General features: G+C 35.5%; 1 protein-coding gene across 1 annotated transcript in view; it reads right to left on the reverse strand.

Moving 5' to 3' along the window:
• Nucleotides 1-2,968: 2,968 nt before the first annotated feature.
• Nucleotides 2,969-20,988, reverse strand: part of CCDC80 (coiled-coil domain containing 80) — a 37,673-nt gene continuing 19,653 nt past the window's right edge. The window contains exons 4-8 of the mRNA XM_074301188.1: nt 16,207-16,343; nt 13,123-13,271; nt 7,121-7,224; nt 5,509-5,589; nt 2,969-4,721 (exon numbers count right to left, since the gene is read on the reverse strand). Of these exons, the coding sequence (XP_074157289.1) occupies nt 4,375-4,721; nt 5,509-5,589; nt 7,121-7,224; nt 13,123-13,271; nt 16,207-16,343 (818 nt within the window). The 3' untranslated portion in view covers nt 2,969-4,374. The remainder of the gene's footprint in view (nt 4,722-5,508; nt 5,590-7,120; nt 7,225-13,122; nt 13,272-16,206; nt 16,344-20,988) is intronic.

Raw genomic sequence — 20,988 nt, forward strand, 5'->3', positions numbered from 1 at the left:
CAGCACTGACTGAGAACTGAGCTTAGTTGAATGTTTGGATCCAAATGGACTTAAGGGTTCTGGGATATGCATGAGACTTGGATTCTCAGGTGACATCAGACAGTTCCACATGGGAACTGGTAACACAGCTCAAATTCAAATGGCCACATGAAACCTCCAGGGCCCAACATGCAGGCAAAGTAGTTAGAAGATAGATTACAGTGAGGAAAAGTGAAGAAAATTATTTTGGTAGGATCAGGGAGGATGAGCCAATAGAGAAATCCATCTCAGAAAATCTAGGATTTGTCTATAAAATTATTTTCCATAACATTATTACTTTCCTCACTTACCCCACAGATCAGATCTTAAAACAACATCCAGGATCACACTTCTCCAAGGTAGGGCCTCCTAAGGAAGTTTTCATTTCTTAGATGTCCAAAATCTGAGGAACATGGAGGATACCGAATTGTTTACAAAAGTTCCATTGACCCCAAGGAGGCCTGAACTTTCTATCTAAGAGAATAGAGATGTCTCTTCCCAATGAAATAATAATAAGGGGACCCCAGCTCCAGATGCTCCATCCGCTTTCATCTCTGCCTAGGGAGTGTGCTGGGGAGAGTTGGTGGAAAGAAGTAATCTTATATGTAGATGACCAGGATAAAGCAATCATCCTCCACAGGAATTACTTTAGTCTTTCACTACGACAAATCTTGCAGGCCTTTAAATCAGCCTTAAACTTAAAATTATACACCTTGATGATCTGGAACCAATCTCTTCTCCAAAAACAACCTCCAGTTCTTGCATCTATTCCTCAGCCTCACACCTCCAAAATCTGTGTAATGGCCTGATATGCAATGAATAGCACTTGATTTTGTATGTTATCTAATCTTAAGAAAGTGATCAAGCTGATTAAACTTGCATGTTTAAAGTGAGTCATGCATTCATTTTTTGTTAAGAGAGCTGGAGGTTAAACATTTAGCATGTACCATGGATTCCAAATATTCATGTCAATGCCAATCTTCAATCTTAAATACACTTACCATCTATTTCCTGTTGTTTTTTCTATAAAGGCCATTTTATTTCAGCCTTCAGATACTTGCTATCCTCCATTCCATTCCTTATTTTTGATGCCCTTCTAGGTCAACCACATCCTTAAGGCTGAAAAGTGAGTAACTATCACCCCCAGCAATGCTTATTCTATATCTTCTTTCTTCAAAAGTCCCAACTACAATTTTGCAAACAATCTTGTTCAGCAAAATTCTTGCTTTACTGAAAAAATTGAAATCACTCAAGCAGAGTTCCCTACTCTAAAACCCTAAATTTTCACCAATCCTCTCTTGTCCACCCTCAGAATAGATCCCTCATCTTGTCAATGCTAGTATTGTGTTAGTAGTTTTATCCCATCTCTTTTGATAATATTGCATTCCCTTCCCTGATTTTCAATCTCTTTTCAAAGGCGGCTTTCTTATCTGATGGCTCCACATCTGTCCATCTTTTTTTTAAAATTGTTTCACTTGCTATTACTATTTTCCCAAGCTTTCATCCTATACCTCTCCTCTTTTTTATTGTCAAACTCCTAGAAAGCATTTTTTAAATCATTCACTGGCTATACTTTTTTTTAATTACCTGCTCAATTATTACCTCTTTGAAATCAGCTTCCAATCCTAGTACTCCACTAAAACTGCTTTCTTAAAAGTTAGTTGTAATCCTCATATGGCTAAACCTTCACCATCTACACTTTTTGATCCATCAATGATTTAAAATCCTGTTGACAAATGTCTTCCTTGTTCCAGAAACTCTCCATTTTTGGTTTCTATGACAAAATTGTCTTCTGGATTTCTTTCTTCTGCCTGACCATTCCTATACCCCAAACAGGCTCTTCCTCCTCTCCAACATCCCACAAATAATCAATCAATAGGCAAGTTCTACTGATTTCATTTCTATGACATATTATCAGCTTGTTAGTTATATATCCATCACTATTCTTCATGACTTCATTACCTCTCACCTGGACTATTGTAAGAATCTCCTATTCACTTGGATAGCCACATCTTGGTTCTGTTATTGAGAAATAATGCATTTAAAAGTTGAATTAAATAGTCTCAGAGGTCCCTTCCAACTCAGATGCTGTAATTTTCATCTCCTTTTCTTGTGTTTTTACCTTCTCCAATCTTCCCACAGCTGTCAAAATAATCTTCTTAATGCACAAATTGTCCATAGAGTAAATACAATCTTATTGGGCCTTCAACAGTCTGAATCTGACTTCCTTCCCTACTTAATTTTATATCGCTTACCTTCACTCCCTCTACATTATAACCAAACAAAGCTATCATTTCCTAAATTTTATATCCTATCTCTAACTTCTGTGCATTCACACTAATTGTCCCATCATCGTGGAATGAATTCCTTTCTCATGTCCCTCTTTTAGAATCCTTATTTTCCTTCAAATGTCAGCTCAGATGCTACTTCCTTCATGAAATTTCCTCCAATTCTCTGTTATTAGTCTCCTCTCCCTCTTCAAATGTTTTTTAAAAGAATAGTTTATCTAATCTATCACTTGTCCCCTTTGTTCCAATTTTGTTTAAGTTACATTTGTCCATGGAAATGTTATATTCATCCCTCCCCCTAAAATGTAAATTTTTTATGATAGGGACTATTTCATTTTTTTCTATGTCCTAATTCTTCTATATATTTTTGTGTATCTTTTATTCTATAATCTTTTTATCCTTTCTATATACAGAACAGTGCATTTGTATAGAATAGTTGCTCAAGACATTTTTGTTGAGTGGAATGAAATCTTTTAGGGTCTCAGTTGCTTCTTTTGAAAAAGAGATGATAGTTTTCTTTTTCCTGAAATGAATTATTTTTCAGGTTCTCTTTTTTTAATCTCAGATCTAGGGTTCCCATTTGAACTTTTGTTTGCAGCAGAACAGAGATTTAATAGAGATGCTTACAGACCCCTACAAAGCAGTCATGAGAGAACAGCAAATGCATAAACATTTGTTTTATTTAATATTGACCTATCTGTTATCATTAGCTAATAATATTGTTATTAGCTAATAATAACTCTTCTGGTATTAGTTGACAAAAATGATGGCCAATGCACATCTTTATTATAGGAGCAGAACAAGGCAGTCAGTAAAACTGGGTAAGACTGTTCAAATAGCCTAATGAGGCACACAGTGGACATTCAATAGACATCTGTTGAGTGAATGAATGAATGATGAATGCATATTTCATTCCATTGTAAAATGAAAAAAAAAAGAAAGAAAAAGAAAACCCACCTTCTAAGAAATGATTTCACTTCCCTCCCACAGTTTTATTCCACTATGATATAAATAGGTCACATCTGACACAGTAGAAACAAAAGCAACCATGGATACTATGTGTCTGTATTCTTCTAACATAGTAACACTATATTAATAGTGGGTCCAATGCAGCAAATAAACATGGACATTGTCTACAACAGGAGGGATCTAGCCTTCTCATGCTTAAAACGATTCCACCTTGGCTAGATAGCTGGCTTTATACGCTTTGTTAAACTCAAAGGCAAGCTTTGGAACTCTTTATCTTCTTTTTTCTTCCTACCCAAGTTTTGTGCTCCCCAAAGCCTTTTGATAAAGGAAGCCTAGGAGACAGTGTCATGAGTGCTGAACAGAGGATAGCCTGCAAGGAGGCAAACCCAACCTCACAAGGAAGTCACTGTGGCTGCCAGAGCCATTTTGTGGTCAAGGTCACATGGCATAGCCATTCCCTTTGGTTAAAGATTTTTCAGCAAAATGTAATCCCCTCTTTCATTGTCACGTTTTATGAATGAAACTCAAAATATGAAGCTTGGTTCATTTAAGCAAAGTTTCTTTTTGACAGATATTTTAAAAGGTGTTAAGAAGCAAACTGAAATCTCATTCATTCACCTTTCTTAAAAGAATCTGGGCTATGACCTTTTACTCATCATCTTTGACATTATACAAAATTCTCACTTTCCAATAAATACTTTTGAAAAAATAAAAAGCATCAAAATGCTTATTTTACAGTCTTCTCTCTACCATGTGTCCATCTTTGAAGGAAATAAAAGTAAATCATTTGAGTTTTTAGTACAATTACCGCACAACAGATGCCCTTCAGCTAAAGAAAACACAAAAAGAAGTCCTTGTTACTTTAAAACTCTGAGGTTACTATTTCAGAACTTTTTCACTCTGAAAGACTCGTGCACTTTGGGGAATGCAAAAGTCTGCTATTTATTTAGTCTCTGATGAACACTGTAAGAAAAAAACAGGGTAGTTTAAGCTGTTTGAAGTAATTTCATACTTTACATAGCTGGCTATATGTGGCTTTAACAACTGCAGGGATTATTAGTTGGGAAATGGAAGCGAGGCAAAAGTTACATAGCTCTGCTCAGTAAGGGTATCCATGATGGTAACCCTCATGGTGACGATAATCATCCTGGTAGCCATCCTGGTAGCCTTGGTGATAGCTATGGTAACCATAGCCAGCATATTCATCTTCAGGGCACCTCATACCCAGTGACTGCTGAATGGCCATTTCTTGTCTTCTGAGTTGCATGGAATCAATTAAGTCATATACGATCACCATGGACCACATTGGAGAAGGATACCAGGACTTGACATTTCCGTCTTTCCCAACCAGAAGCATGGAGAAGTACTCGGGACTAATTTGAAAATAGTTCCGTATATCTTTCACTAAATGGGCAGGCAAATCTTCTCGTTCAACCACAGAGCTTCCTAGAATGGGATTGAAATAGAAGTCATCAATGAATTGTGGTTTTGTAGTTCAGGAAAAACAATATGGCAGGACCAACCAGGGAACTCAGCTCTCCTTTCTTTTGGCGTAAGCCAAGGCTGTAATGCAGGAATTTTGCCATAAGGAGACATCAGAATTATTTATACATCATTTTAAAATATAACAAAATGGCAGGGAGAGAAGGCATGAGTTACAGCTGGGGTCATGTGTCTTCAAAGAGTACAATATCCCCCAAATACCTCAGTGTAGTTATCAACTTGGCCCAAGCTCTGAGAGAAATTTGCTTCAGCTTCTAGTACTTATCTTTCCTGCTGTTTTATAATATTATTAGTAATGAACTTTGGTACACATCATGTCTCTCTCACAGAAATGTTAGAAGAGGTAGAATCAGATGCTAATTTAACTCCAGTCAGATTCATTTCTTTTAAGCTGGTCATTAACAAAGACTATATTGTCCATGCTCCTGAACTTGTTTCCCCTCAGAGTAGTAACTCATTTCTTGGCAACCAAAGTAATTCTTTCAACTAATGCCTTTATAGCCAAGAAGAGTTTTTCATCGGTAAATGTGGGCATAGGAAGGGTAGAGGCAAAGAATACTATAAAATAAATTTAGTGAAATCAAATAGAATTAATGGAAGAAATAGATATTATTAATTACTTTTCATCATTTTGAATGGATAATATTCATTTTCTAGTCTTGGTCTCACGCTTTATGTGTGTATGGGCACATTAACTTGGTTAATAGTCAGTTACTTAAAAACATATTACCATTGATTGGGAACAATTCCAAAACTCCTCCAATATCTTCACCAAGGCCTAACAATTTCAAAATTGTTATATGGCGCAGACCTAAGGAGAAATGAGAATCATAGTTACTTTATAGCAATCTTTTTCAAATAGCAACCATTTACTACTTTCCAGAATTTTGCAGTTGAGCTTTTAAGATAGCTTTCCAGAATTAACACATATATTTAACAAGAAAATGAGATGAATAATTTATTTACACATTAGACTTCAGGTAATTTTTTTTAAATGCCAAAATGGAAAAAGTACTAAAAGTACTACTAATTCTGTAGCTCTTAGAATTAATTTCAGGGTTTGAAGAATGTTCAACTGTTTTTGCAGATTGAAATAGAAGAACTTGGTCTTAAACTGTGATTTGCATCCTCTGGAATGATGAAACAAGACATGAAGCAGTTAGTTCATTAAAATGTCTGAGATTCTTTGGGCTGCCTGGTGCTTGGAAGGAAGCTGAGCCAGAAATTGCAATGCTTTCCCTTAGTAGTTTTTCTCATTAACTTCCTTTCAGAGGAAGGACTGGAAGGTCAGAGACTTACTTTGCTTTAGTTGATAGAGAGCCTATGCTAAGAATTCACCTAAGACCCCTTAGGTCAAAGTATGCCCTGGGATCTTAGGAGATTATTTTTAAGAGTTCCAAAGGGGAAATCCTTGGGAAAAGCACATTATTTATTTCAAATAGCCAGCTGAATTTCAGGGAGGAGGGTAATTTGCTTGGTAATTGCTGGGATCCTTTAAAAAATAAAGAAGATGAAGGGATACAATAGACAGAAAGCAAGAAGGACAAGGGGGGTGGTAATGGCACAATACTGAGATGTCATGAAGATCTTGACAAAGTCTCAAGCCAGGCAGTAATCTGGAGTTAATCATCTAATAATAGTGTTAGTTCTGTAGCCTACTGATGGGGGATAGACAGGCTGAAAATGGACTTCCTTTGAACAGAAGCCCAAAGGCAGTCAGATATAGCTTTTAGGGGAAAATGTATATATGCTTTTCCTGTTTCCTTTCAGTACATTCAGTACACATAGTTCTAATAGGCAAGGTTGCTTCCTACTCAAATACCAAGCATATTCATCATGTGAATCACATTTTCAAATGCAGGTTTGTGAAATCAACAAACTAAATATAAGCCAGGCTAGTTTCCCCCCCCCCCCCTTCACTTTTTCCTTATGGAAATGATTTTGATCCATGGGGTAAATGTTGGTGTATCACAAGTGAAAACTAATCAGTGCTCAGGAGTTTATTAAACTGAATTAAAAGAAATTTTCAATGATGTGAACTTGCGATCAAGAAGACAGGTTCAAATAATGCCTCTGACACTTAAAAGCTATATAACTATGGATAAGCAATTAAAACTCTCTGAACCTCAGTTTTTCAGATATAATAAGGAAATATTACACATATACACACCACACATATATAATATTTGTGGTAATTGAAATAAAATTTCAATTAGATTCAATGAGACAATACATAAAAAAAAGCTTTTTGCAAGAGTTAAAGCATTTGATTTTTATTATTTAAAAAAAAAAAGGCAGAGAAGAAAAGAGCCTGTAGGAATAGCAATGGCAAGATTTCTTACCAAAATTGCAAGCCTGACCACTGAGAGCAGAGAGCTGTTGTGAATATGCCCAATCTTCATCATTAGGAGCAGAAATCACAAGTAAACGCCTCCTCCAACGGAATCTGGGAAGTAAGCAATGAAAAATTAGGCTTTGCATCATCTCTCCCCATTCCAAGGTCCAAAGGGTACCTCTCAACTGCACAGGACACCACTTGGGTCTGAGTTTCTACAGTGATTCATGCTGAAACAGTGACATTCCAAATCCTATTTCTAACTATAGGTTAGATTATCTCTGCAAGCCCTCTCTCTTTTAAACTTTGATAACAGAGTGTGTCTCATCTATTAAAGTTTTATACCTACATTCTGTTATACTGATATACCAGTATACTGGCTCTCCAAACCTATTCATCCAGTTTGTTACCTAAATTATACATTTCATTACCATGTCACCTCTTCTCAAAGATCCATCCCTATTCAATCAGCTTTACTGCTCCCTAGGTCCTCTCCATTCTAATTTCCCCATCGCCTAGTCCAGATCCACTCTACTTTTTAGAATCACCTCTCTTCTCAACAAACTTACCTACATTCTTGAACTTTGCAAGCACTATTTTGATAGTCTCTCTATTTTAACTGATACCAGACTCTCCCTCAAAGAAACATACCCCTTGCAATTTTTTCTGGTGGAAGCTTCTCCTACCACGCCTACTTTCACTGAACCAGAAGGAAGACAGGACATATTCTTCTCATTGGCTTTTCTTTTATTGATATTCTCAGTATGATTTCCTTTTTGAAATCAGCACAATTCACTTAAACCACTCTTTCCCTCAACCTTGTTTCCATTAGCTATTAAAATTCCATTTGCTTTCTTAACTTTCTCCTTTCTTGGTGATTGGTGAAATCGCCTCTTTACAGTCTTCTTTTGTCACCATCTGTATGCAAGTGTTCTAAAATTGTAATCAATGGACATTTTTAAAAAAAAATAGTAATTGTATTTTACATTGTGCATTTAAAAACATTACTCTGAAAAGAATTCCAGTATTTTTATTAGAGAATTAAAGAAGTGTGATACATTAAAAGTCAAGAAGCATATCCCTGGGGCAGTATGATAAGGATAGAATACAAAAGTTTGGGTCAAGAAGATTTTTGTCCAAATTCCAAATATGTGACCCTACACAAAACTCTTATCCTCTCTAGAATTCAGTTTTCTCTTCAGTAAAATTAGGGCATTGAGTTAAATGTTGTTCCAGGTATAAATCTATGATTCTATGTTACTCAATAATGCTCCATTTTCATAAGCTACCTGAAATTTTCCACAATGACTTTTCTAAACTTGTTCTTTTATTCTTTCACTCCCAACTATATTCTTATTTTCTGCATTTACAAATATATGACTTAGTCTCCTGCTTCACAGAGAAAACCATATTCTATTCTGTTTCCTAAAATTTCCAGTAACATCAACCATTCTCTTTCCCTCAAGTAACAGAAGAAATATCCACTTGAGAATCCTTTCCTAATACTTTTTAAAGCTACTACCTTCTCTCTGTTGATTATTTCTAATTTATTCTGCATATCTCTTGCCTAGTTGTTTCCTTTTGACTGTACTATTTCTCTCTATGGTGTCCCATTTTCCAATTATTTTTTTTTAAATTACTCTATGCACTATGCTATTTAGCTGCCCCTATTTCTTCATTTCTGTTTTTACTACCACCACTTTTAACACAGACTAGTGTGTTTCCATAAATCAGAAGTTAATAAATAAATGCTGTCCTAGGAGCTGGGATTATGTCCACTGAACATAGTTTGTACACTGACCATTACAGTCTTACAAGCCAAAAGGGCATTTATTAAGGCTTTAAATGATTATAATTTATGCAAAGAAGAAGTAGAACCAAGTGACATTTTGAGGATGTTTGAGATATATTCATTAGGGAAAATATGCTTTGCCTTGTATTTAAAGTAATAGGAGGACTGTAGTGGGATCAGTTTGATCTAAGAATTAACACAAAATAATGGCTTTCCTATTCATTTCCTTCCCTATCAAGTCCCACTGTTTTGGTATTGAGACCAAATATACAGAACCAAAATAAATGGCCTCAAGAGTAGGTGGGGATGGGATGTGGGAGTGTTGCAAAGGTTTGAATGACTGGGGAAGAACACAATAGCCTGTGGAAATATTAGTTTTAAGTGGAAGGCCTCTAATGAGCCTCACTGAGAGCTATGACCATTAAATGAGAGTGATTCCTCTTACTTGTTTTTCTTAAAAGGGAAAGAAAACATAAAATCTATGTTTAGAATGGGGGGGGTGTGTGTGGAGAGGAGACATGTGTGCTCAGTGGGAGGGCAGGGCAGGGCAGGAGGGTGAGATGTCAAGACTGTCAGGGATTCCAGGAAGATAGCTTGGTGACTGCTGTCAGGGTCTGTTCTGTACATCCTTCTGCTTTTCTAGGAGTTTTGCCAGACCAGCACTGATCCATCTACCCCGGACCCAACCTAACCCAGACTCCCAGGCCTCACACAGAGCTATGAAGTCTTCCTCTGGATGGAGTTATTTTGGGTGATGTATATTTTGGCCTGTTTACTTAACTATGCCATTGAATGAAGTCCTGACTTCTGTGGTATGTGATTCAAGACCTGCTGTCTCAGACATAATGAACAGCGGGTTGTTTCCTTGCTAAGTAATGCCTCTTTCTCCATGGGGGTATGTGAGAGCTCTGCTGATTCCCCCGAAGGGATTGGTGCTTCAGGATTATGACACAGGTTGTGAATCTCACCTCACTGCTTTATTATGGAACAGTGGTTTCCCTGTCAGTTTGGCTACTCTGCAAATGAAAAACCCCAAGTTGTGCATGTATTTACATATCTTACCAATATCCCCAAATCAGAATATATTTAATACCATTCCCTGTGGTTTTGCTCTTAAGGAGAGATAATTATAGGCAAAACAAAATGAACATTACTGAAGACTAAACTAGCTCCAGTGTCTGCTAATACCTTAGAAAATTTGGAGAAAAAGTCCCATTTGAAGGCAAAAACCAAGTTAATTCTGCTATTTTCCATATCCCTCTTTCCTGAAGTTTTAGCTTTAGAGGCTTTTACTCACATGCTTCTCCCTTATATTCATCCCTTGCAACTAGAGAAACTATCTAGAAAGAGAGAGTCAGAACATAAGCCAATGTGAAACTATGAGCAGTTTGGATTAGTACATTGGGTTGAGATAGCATTTGCTTAAATGAGCTTCTGTTGCTAAAAAGGGTGATAATTTCTTTAAACTAAGAGAGCTCTCTTCATTAGAGCCTGAATGTCCCCCTCTGCAAAAGGGTTAGCTTAAGACAATAGGCAAAATTGACAATTTTATTTGATGGCATTGCCCTGGGGAACATATTACATTTAGAGGCTCTAAGAGATCTTGGCTTTGTCCCTAGTTTTGTCCCTTATTGGTGACATGACCTTGAGTAAATACTTTTCTCTGTCTGAGCCCCAAATTCCTCACTTATAAAATGTAAAAATTGTACCACATGGCCTCAGAATTCCTTCCAGGTTGTTAAAAAAATGCCTTCAATTGTGATACTTATGACTTGTTGCCTCCCCACCTTTTATTTATTGGTAATGAGCAGGGAAGGGAGGAGAATAATAATAAAAATGTGACCATTCTCATACCAACTTCCAAAGACAAGGGAGCTTAGAAAATAAGACAATAATAGAAAATAAAACAACAAGAGGAGTAACTGGATTGAGGAGGCAGGATAGCACTTTCTGGATTCAAAATTGCCTTGTCCTTTCAAAAGGAGTAGCACTTCCAAATCTTTCAATTTTGCATAAAGCTTTCAAGGCAAAAAGTACAGTTTTGTCGATGGTCTTAAGGGAAAATAAGGAAGACACTATGGAGATGCTATAGTAGGAGGGAAACTCCTTAATTAGACTGAAACTAGTGGGAAGGATATAGTGAAATTGAATACAAGACTTCTGCCAAGCAAAAATCAGTACAATCATAATTGTTTTCTCTTCTATTTCCTGAGAGATAGAGATAAAGATAAAGATCCTTTCCCCCCCCCCTTTCAATCTTGCCTTATTTTTCAAGACATACAATAGAAAAAGTAACTTTTTTTTCTCTTTCTCTGGTCACCAGTGAGATCTTAGGTTAAGGGGCACTTTGAAAGTCACATCAGACTTTTCAGTCTGATGCCATGTTCCTCATAGTGATGGAGGTTGAGGTCCCTTTAAGATTCTTTTCTAATTGCCCAACTCATGGCTGACCTTGATTCATAAATCCTGATCAAAGGCACCCTTTGACTATCCGGGCCCAGCCCCACTATTAGCTCAGCTTTCCCCAGCCCTCACCTGATCTGAGCTAACTGAAAAGTCCGCCAAGAACTTGGGGTACCACCCATCATCTTTTAGGTATAAAAGAAACAAGCCGGAGCGCTCTCTTTGCAGGAGCCCTCCCAGCCAACACATGGTATCCTTCCAGCCATGTAAGGATTCTGCCCGCCCAGCGGCCACCTCTGGCCTTTACTGAACTTTACTTTCAAATTTCTACAATAAACTTTTATTTATCAATCTAGGTTTTCGGGCCTGTAAATTCATTTACAGGGGACACTGCGCCTCATGGGATTATCTTACTATCTATGCTCCGAGAAATGGGGTTCCCCCTTTCCTTTCCCTCATTAATAGGAATGCACATTTATCCATATCTTTAGAGTTATTTATTTTTTAAAAATATTTTCTCAATTTATAAAAGTCATTTGGATAGATTTGTACATTTGTATTGAATTAGATATTTCCTGAAAGCTTAAAATTACATTTAGATATTTTGGACACATAATTATTTGATATCTTAAATTTTCCCAAATTTGTATTTCCTTTTATTTGGGTATCTAGTTGAAGTAGCATGATGTAAGGGAAAGAATATTGAATTGGGATTCAAAAGACTTGGGTTGGCGTTCCAATTCTATCCTTTGCTAGCAGCACTTTAGAGAAATAACTTCTTATCTTTAGACTTCAATTTCTCCTCTGTAAAATGGGGGGAGGAGGGTTAGATTAGATTTCTCTCTCTGACTACTATTCTAAGATCTTGTAAGTCAACTTATGGTCAAGGAAAGTCAATCATCTATACTCTGTGCCAGCAAGGACCATGAAGAAAAGGAATTATTGATTCAAGATCACAAAGTCAATAGCACAGCCATGAATCCAACACCACAATCCTCATTATCAGTTTTTTCCAATTAGCAAGAGAAAAAAAATAATATTCTCACTTGATAATTTTCTGTGTCATTCTTAAAATTGTATTGCTTTCTTGGAAAGGATAAAGACCTTACAAATCTACAACATTTGTTTGTTATTTTTATATCAATATTTTAGTCTAATCACCTAAGGTTATTTAAAGTCAAATAAAACCCAGCCATTCCACAGAAATAACTACACCCAGAGAAGGAACACTGGGAAGTGAATGTAAATTGTTAGCACTACTGTCTATCTACCCAAGTTACTTATACCTTCGGAAGCTAATAATTAATGTGCAACAAGAAAATGGTATTTACACACATATATTGTATCTAGGTTATATTGTAACACATGTAAAATGTATGGGATTACCTGTCATCGGGGGGAGGGAGTGGAGGGAGGGAGGGGATAATTTGGAAAAATGAATAAAAAAAAAAAAGAAAGAAAGAAATAGTTAAAAAAAGAAAAAAAAATGAGAAGATTAGAGGAAACGAAAGTCCTTGCTAGTTCCTAACATTCTATGAGGTTTATTTTTTTGTTTCTGTTTTAAACTCTTAGGGGCCTGAAAACAGATGTACTTGTTATTAGAAATAATAGAAATAAAATAACTCATTTGATCAACTATTTTGTTTTCAAAATGCCAACAATTATTAATCAGAAATACACTGTCTTGTTCCTATGATATTACTGAAGAACTGAGCCATATTCACATTATTGCTAAAAATTGCTTAAAAAAATAATAAAGTTATTGCTAAAAAAAAAAAAACCCAGCCATTCCTAAGGGTTAAAAGGACATGTACCTAGATAGGAAGTTCTCCAATGACTGTTTCTTGTCCTCCTTGCAGACAATGCCCTCCTTCTTCTGCCTTTCCATATCTTTGATTCGAGATTGGAAAGTGTCAATCAAATCAAAAACAGACTTCATTGCTATGGGAACCTCATAGTATTGCTGTTTGAGAAAGAAAAATGAAAATACAATTAGAAACTCCAACCTCTAGTTATTCATTAGGACTGCTTTTCTCCAATTGGGGATTTGAGTTGCACTCCCCAATCTGCCTAGAGCAGCATAACTTTTGATTACACTCATGGAAACTGAAATATTGGGTCTCATCCATTTAACTTATTGCCCCACACAATACTGCTTTCTTCTGAATCAAATCCTGAATGAAATAGCATGACTTATACTTTCAAGGGTATTTCAGGTTTACAGAACTTTGACTGTGAAGTCACTCATTTACCCCAAAAATTCTTCACTATGAATATATCCCAGTTTCACTTCCTTTGCCTTTGATGCTGAGCTGGTTCTCATGTACTTTACAATAGAAAAAGAAGTGAGGAACACCATCTTTAAGAAAGAAAAGTGAATGAAATTACTCAATTGAGTCTATCTACAGTAATAAACCTGTGTAAAGAAACTTCTCAGCCTATCAGAAGGGTGGAAGGGAAGGGAAAGAAATAGCGGCTGAAAGAAGAGTACAGAAAAACTGTTCTTGTAACTCAGGAAAAGTAAATCTGATGGAAAATATGACTCAGGATCAATGAAATTACAAATTACAAGGTAGCGTTACAAATTAGGTAGAAGTTTTTTGCCTCAGAATACATTCTTCAAGAAGAAAGACAGAAAGCATTGGCCATGGCAAATAACAAATAATATAAGAAAACATGAAATCGCATGTATTTAACAGTCAAGAATAAACTGCAGACAGGCTGACATATTGGAGTCATCTGTCTGTGTATAATCAGTCACTAGTAGGTCATGACAGAGGTGAGAATAAATACTAGGTATTGTATTGTGATTCAGGCATTTTTTTTATTGACTTTTTATGAATACCCTACTGATTGAAAAAGAAGAAATGGATCAAAATGATGACACTATTGCTTTATCCCATAGAACATTAATCATACCAAAATAGCCCAGAAATCATGTTATCCAGCAAACAGTTAATCTCTCTGTTAAGTTAAATGGGGGGAGGAGAAATAGTAATCTATTATGACATTGCTTAGAATGAAATAGGCAGCTAGGTGGCATAGAGTGCCAGGCTTGAAGTCAAGAAGACTTCTCTCTCTGAATTTAAATCTGACCTCAGACACTGTGTGACACTAGACTAGTCATTTCACCTTATTTGCCCCAGTTTCCTTTCTATAAAATGAACTGGAGAAGGAAATGGCAAACTCCTTCACTGTTTTTGCCAAAACAAAACAAACAAAGAAAACCAAATAGAGCCATGAAGAGTTGGACACAACTCAACCACAACAATTACAGTGAAAGCTCATTTACAAAACACCATGGAGGAGCAGGAGAGAAGATTTTGAAATCATGAAATTGAAATTGAAATCATGAAAAATTATCGAAGAGAAAAAGGGACTACCAAGAGCTTGGTGTGAGATTCAGTAAACCAAAAGGTTAACAAATAGATATAATATGGAACTTATTTACTGGTATTTTGATAGTGATTTAATTTGTCAGTAATAATAATGAAATCGCTCCATTTGGATTCTTTATTAATACCTGATAATAATATTATACTTAGCTAGTAGCAATGGCGCTTTAAAAAATTCAGTCCAGGAAAGAGTGATCCTGACTAAGTGCCTATAGAAGAAACTATCAGAAACAAAATGATGTTAAAAATGTTCAGAATATATCAAATGAAGTTGTTTTTCATTGAAAAATATTATAGTACTTTTATTATCAAAAGGCAACTGAGAAAATGTGAATAACTATCAAGCTATCTGACAGTTCCTTGAACCCTACAATATTTGTGAGAATCATCTATGCATATATTTTGTAAAATGAGATATGACACAATCATATCTGGGGTACTCAGATGGGCCTTCATTCACTTCCTTCTGTATACTTATAATATCCTCCTGGGAGTTTAGGCCTCATTTCCCACACCACCTAGAACCACGGAACAATCAACAAAAGTAAATTTAAGTATTTTACCTTGTTGAAATATCTAGAAGTTTAGGGATGGGAAATACTGATTTAGAGAGTTGTCCCAAGGTGGTATGGTTCTCTGCATATGTACTGGTACTTAATTTATAGAATCATAAGATATTGGAGCTAGAAAGGCTCTTAGACTATAGATCTTTATATAAAAATAGATGTTTACTGCATGTGTGCAGCCATGTATCAAAGGAATGAACTAGCTCTCAAAATCATACTCCAAGGGAGAACCCTAAAAGCCAGCTGAGAAGAAGCAATCATCATTGTGATAGCAGCCTATGTCATCTTGTCCCTACTAATTCTTTAGCATACGGCTAAGGCAGAGCTTTTTTAAAACTGGAGAGAGGCAGGCAACGGGAATGAGGAAGAAAGAATCCAGTTCTTGCCAATTTCAGAGAAATTTTTCTTTAGTAAGTAAAATAAAACTAAATAAAGTCTGCAACTTTGTGGCATCTCATGAGTTTACCTAAATCTGGATTCTTGTTCTATGAACAACCCAAGCTACCTGCAATTGGTCCAAAGTTAGACAGCCTGAAGCTTTTAACTTTCCTGGTACCTCCATCACTATTGCAGCCCTTATTACCTCTGCATACCAATAAGGCACCAGCTGAAGAGAATGCCTTCTACTTAGGGCCAAAGAACTAACTCCATTAGTGACTCCTGGTTTCCATGTTGTTGACAACATATTTCTCTGTCGCACCTTAAAAACTGAAATCAACTCAACAGTTTCCCTTCAAAATTTTATGTGATGCTACTTGTAATTATTGACCCCACTCATTCTCCTCTACAATTTTTCATAAGCAAGTTTGCATTTCCAATTATTAGTTTTTTAAAAGGTAATCTAGTCACACATATCTTTGATACAAATGAAAATAATCAGATTTTTTTTTCAAAGGCAAAGGTTAGAGAATGGCGCCCTAGATCCCAAAATCCCCACCTTGACTCTCATGTCGACATCAGTCAGCACCATGAAGAAATCATTGTAGGTCATTCCATATTCTTTCCTCAGTTCACTGATGAGATGCTGATCTACTAAATCTTCATCATCTAGAACCTTCATGGGTTTCTCATTATCTTAAAGGAGATAAAAACATTAATGAGTATGGGCTAGTGTACTCAACTCTCTGCTCTCTTGTTTAATACCTGTGTAAGATCAATAACCTCTCACTTCTCTGAAAAAAAGTTTCTTCAACTATAAAATAAGGGAGTTAAACTAGATCAAGGCCTCTTAAATTTTTGCACTCAAAGCCTTTTTTGCCTGAGAGATTCTTCCATGACTCCATCTAAAATATGAGCCAAGGAGTTTCTGGCATGGTGTTTGTGCATGTGCAGCATAAAGTGCACATGTTGTGTATTCAGAACCAGTTTTGATGAAGTTGTTCAATGCAACATGGGCAAGAGCTACTAGAAACACCTTGAATTCATCACATGTTTGATTGTGAATTAATTTTTGGTTGTTGTATTCAGAAACTTTTTACTGTTGCCAATTTTTTTCACGATTCCATGTTCAGTTATGCAGGGGTTACAATCCATAGTTTAAGAATCTTTGGACTAGATTAAAGATTCTTAGCCTGAGATAAGAAAACTTAAAAAAATTATTGGATAACTGTTTTTCAGTATAATTGGTTTCCTTTTTACTCTTTTTAAAAAATACATTAAAAAACCTGATTCTGAAAACAGATCCATAGGCTTCATCGGTCTGCCAAAGGAATTCATGACACACAGAGTTAAAAACCCTGGACCAGATAGATGGTCTGTAAGGCTTCTTGTAAGATTCTGTGTCATGACAACTTTCCTGTAGCTTAGTTTCCTTGTTTATAATAGGAGGAAAATAGTATCTACTCTCCCTATGTTATTGTATGAACCGTATGAGATATAAGTAGGGATGTGCTAAACCCAGCTAGGACCAGCTCATGAAAGCCAATTGTTAAATTTTCAGTGTAAGCATTGACACCTTGGAAATCAGCAAATGCTACAAATCAAGGCTTGATTTATTGTTTAGTTGATTGTTTAGGTTTGAAGAAGTGATGGTGAAAATCTTAATGCAGATTAAACTTAAAAGTATATCACATGTGCTTTTTTCCTGGAGACTCAGTTGCTAAATATATATATGCATTGTTATTATTCATGAAACTGTAATACAAATCACTTTTTTATAAAGAAAGTAAGTTGGAAATTAATGATTGCAATCTCATGATATTAAAAGAATGATATATTTTGCAAATCAGTGGAGTTGGAGTCAGAAGCTCTAGATCTGGGTCCTGTTCCCTCCTTTTCCTACGCGTGGGAAGCAACTAGGTTGTACAGTGGATAGAACATATGACAGGATCAGAAACTGGCTCCATAAAACACCACTCCTTCCAAATATAAAGATACCCCAGAATCAACTTTTTACAGACCTTATCTGTTTATATTACCTAAATCATTACAAATGAGGACTCACTAAAGTGAGACAAGAAATTCAGTTTCATGATTTGGTCTCACCTTCCAATCAAAAAAAAAAAAACTTGGCCAAGAGGTTTTTGACTAAACCAAAGATATGGCAAATTTTTCTTTCTTGCCCTATGGACAGTCATGTGCTAAAATGAATGTTCATGATCACATAACAAAAGATGCCAAAGAAAAACAATGGAAAAACTGACCAATGCCAGACTACAGCTGGATTACTTGGTAGTACTATAATCATGATAGACAAGTTGAGGATTTGACCAAGTTTCGTGTTAGGTTATTCTCATGTCTACCTTGAGACAGCTCTTGCCTCCAGCTATCAGCTCCTGCCAAAAAGCTAGTCCTGTCCTTGATTTTATTTAAATCAATGTCAGGTGAAAGAGACGTCAGCTTCAATCTGAAAACACATCCATAAGTTCCATAATTTATTTGAATTTTTTTCCAAAAGTATCCACAACTCTCCCATCCCTAGCATGGGTAATATATCTTGAATATATACATATGTATATGTATGTGTATATATGTAAATGTGTGCATAAATGGATATATAGATAGAAAAATGAGCTTCCTATAAAATTCTACACAACTCTCCAACTTTTATCCTGTTCAATTTGATATTGACCATAATATTAGTCCATTTTATAATGTTTTAGCTATTTTATGATCTGTCCCAGAGTCTGGGATAGAGAAAATCCATCTATATTCTGGGTAGGTTTGGATATAGGATTAGCAAGCAGGGTTTGTTTTTTTTTTTTTCCAAGAGTCCCATAATGAGAGGCATTCATTCTGAACTTTTTTCTGGTCATGTTTCCCTTTAAAAATATGTTGAAGGCTAAGGACCCCTTCTCACAATGTTTTAAATGCAGAAATTAAAACACATAGAATTACAATGAAAATATTGAAGTAAAGATTTAGTTTTTTTCCCATCCAAATACACGAGCCTATTGAAATCTATTCAACAGACCTCTTTGGTATAGGAATGGCTTGGGGGTGGGGGTAGAATCACAGCTTTAGAAAAGGGGTAAGTGAAAAAGAGACAGTCATTCAAATTTCTTGAAAACCCCTTGTGAGAAGGCACCCATTGTCACGCAAAGCTTTATATACATACACACACATACATATGTGTATTTATATACATTTCCTTAAAGCAAATCAAAACTTATCTTTTTCCAACTTTCACCATCTCTCCTAATTTTACCTTATGAAATAATGTAAAGAAGCTTCACATCTTTTCTACATAATAATACTTCATATATATGAAAAGAGTTATTGTTCCCCTCTTTCTTTTATCTCCTCTTCTTCATCCTAAACCTTCCTAGTTCCTTTAGTCAATTCTTAAATAGAATGATTTCAAGATTCTTTTCCATCATGGTCACCAGTCTCTGTGTATTTTTCACATCCTAAAATGTAGGAACTGCCCACAAGATACAGATGTGAGAATATAGCAGGAGGAACAACACTCTAGTTTCCATGCTTTTCTTAACACAATCTAAGAAAAATTAATTTTCTTTGTTGTCTTATGATACTCTTGAACTTTCATTGAAGTGAAGTCTACTAAAACTCACAGACTATTTTCAAATGAATTTCTGGTTCTATTATTTCTTGCTTAGGGAGCAGATTTTTTAAAATCTAAATTTAAAACTTTTTATTTATCCCTACTAAATTCCATCTTGCTATATATAGCTTATTGAGATGTTTTTGATCTCTGACTCTAAAATCCAAATAATTAGCAAACCCCCTTTGCTTTCTGTCATCTGCAAATGTGGCAAGCATATATCTATGCCTTTAAATATATCTCTAATAAAACTGTGGAACAGAAGAGGATCCTTAAAACATTCCATTAGAGACCCTTTTCCATGAAAATATTTCAGGTATAATTATTCAAGCATTTCTAGGTCTACCAAACTGCATCATTTAACTTCTATTTCTCACCTTGGCCCCAAAAAGAGCATGAGAGACTTTATCTTATACTTTGCTAAAATCTTGGTAAGTTACATCTATATTATTTTTCTGATCTAACAATCTAGTGACTGGGGGAGGGAGGAGAGGAAAGAGGGAGGGAGAAAAGGAGAAAGGGAAACAGAGAAAAAGAGGGGGAAGAAGGGAAGAGAGGGAGGGAGAAAGAGCGTGGCTCTCTATAGTCACTTCTTCCTTTTAGAAGCATACATTAAACATCTCTTTAATAATAAAATACAGAATTTTATGAAGTAAAGTAAAGGCCAACGTCCTCTAATTTCAAGACTCTTCCTTTTTAAAAATCATAACAATGTTTGCCAATTTCTAATCCTAAACCATTTCTTCTTTTCTCCACAATCTTTCAAAGATATAGCTTAGCAATCACCTTAACTGAGGTTTTTGGCACTCTAGCTGCCAGTTGACCTTACCCTGGAGACTTGAAGTCAATTAAGTGTTCCCTTACTATCTCCCTACTAATCTTGGATTTTAGCTTATTAGTCATTTTTATTCTGTCTTTTCTGACCTAAAGATCACTTTTCTTGGCTAAGAAAACAAATGCAAAGATTAAACAGTTAATTCTCTGTCATCTATTATTATTGCTCCATTCATCCAATAGCCTATCTTTTCTCTGATCTTCCTCTTTTCTGCAACAGAGTTAAAAATACAACACCAAAAAACCTCCTAAAATCCACATTTTTTTGTTCTTAGTTAACCTTGCTAGCTTAAGTTAATTTAAACCTTTGCTAACAAAGGTTTCTTGAAGGGATACTTATGTACTTGGAGAATACCTGGAAGACCTTCTAGTGTATTTTATTATATCCAACAACAGTTGTACATATCTTATTAAAAAAAAAAGTTCAGTCCAAAATTTAATTGGTCAATAAGTTTTGCTCTTATAGACTCATCCATAACCTTTTCTGATTTTGATTTTTTTCTCATAATCAAAATTGGTTCTTTTTGTATCTTAAACATTCTTGTTCTTTAGAAATGCCCCTCTTTTCTTGATTCACTTCCTTTGAAGAATTTTAACTGTATATAAAAGTATTTACTAGGTTGTAAATTCTTTGAAGTCAGAATCAATGTCTCTTCTCTCTTCTTCATTTTTTTTTTCATGTGGAGAGTATAGCACTTATCCTGTGGATGTTTGCTGAATGAAATGGGATTGAGTTATATACTATTATCATTAGCTAACTGGTCCTGTTCCTACCTGTAGAATATAGTTTCCATCTGTTTTCTTTACAAAAGAAAATACTTCTTGCTCCAAATTTCTCTTACTATATTATACCAAAGTATAATAACTGAGTTGTTATGTGGA

The sequence above is a fragment of the Sminthopsis crassicaudata genome, chromosome 3 (genome assembly GCF_048593235.1).
Source record: "Sminthopsis crassicaudata isolate SCR6 chromosome 3, ASM4859323v1, whole genome shotgun sequence".
NCBI lineage: Eukaryota > Metazoa > Chordata > Mammalia > Dasyuromorphia > Dasyuridae > Sminthopsis > Sminthopsis crassicaudata.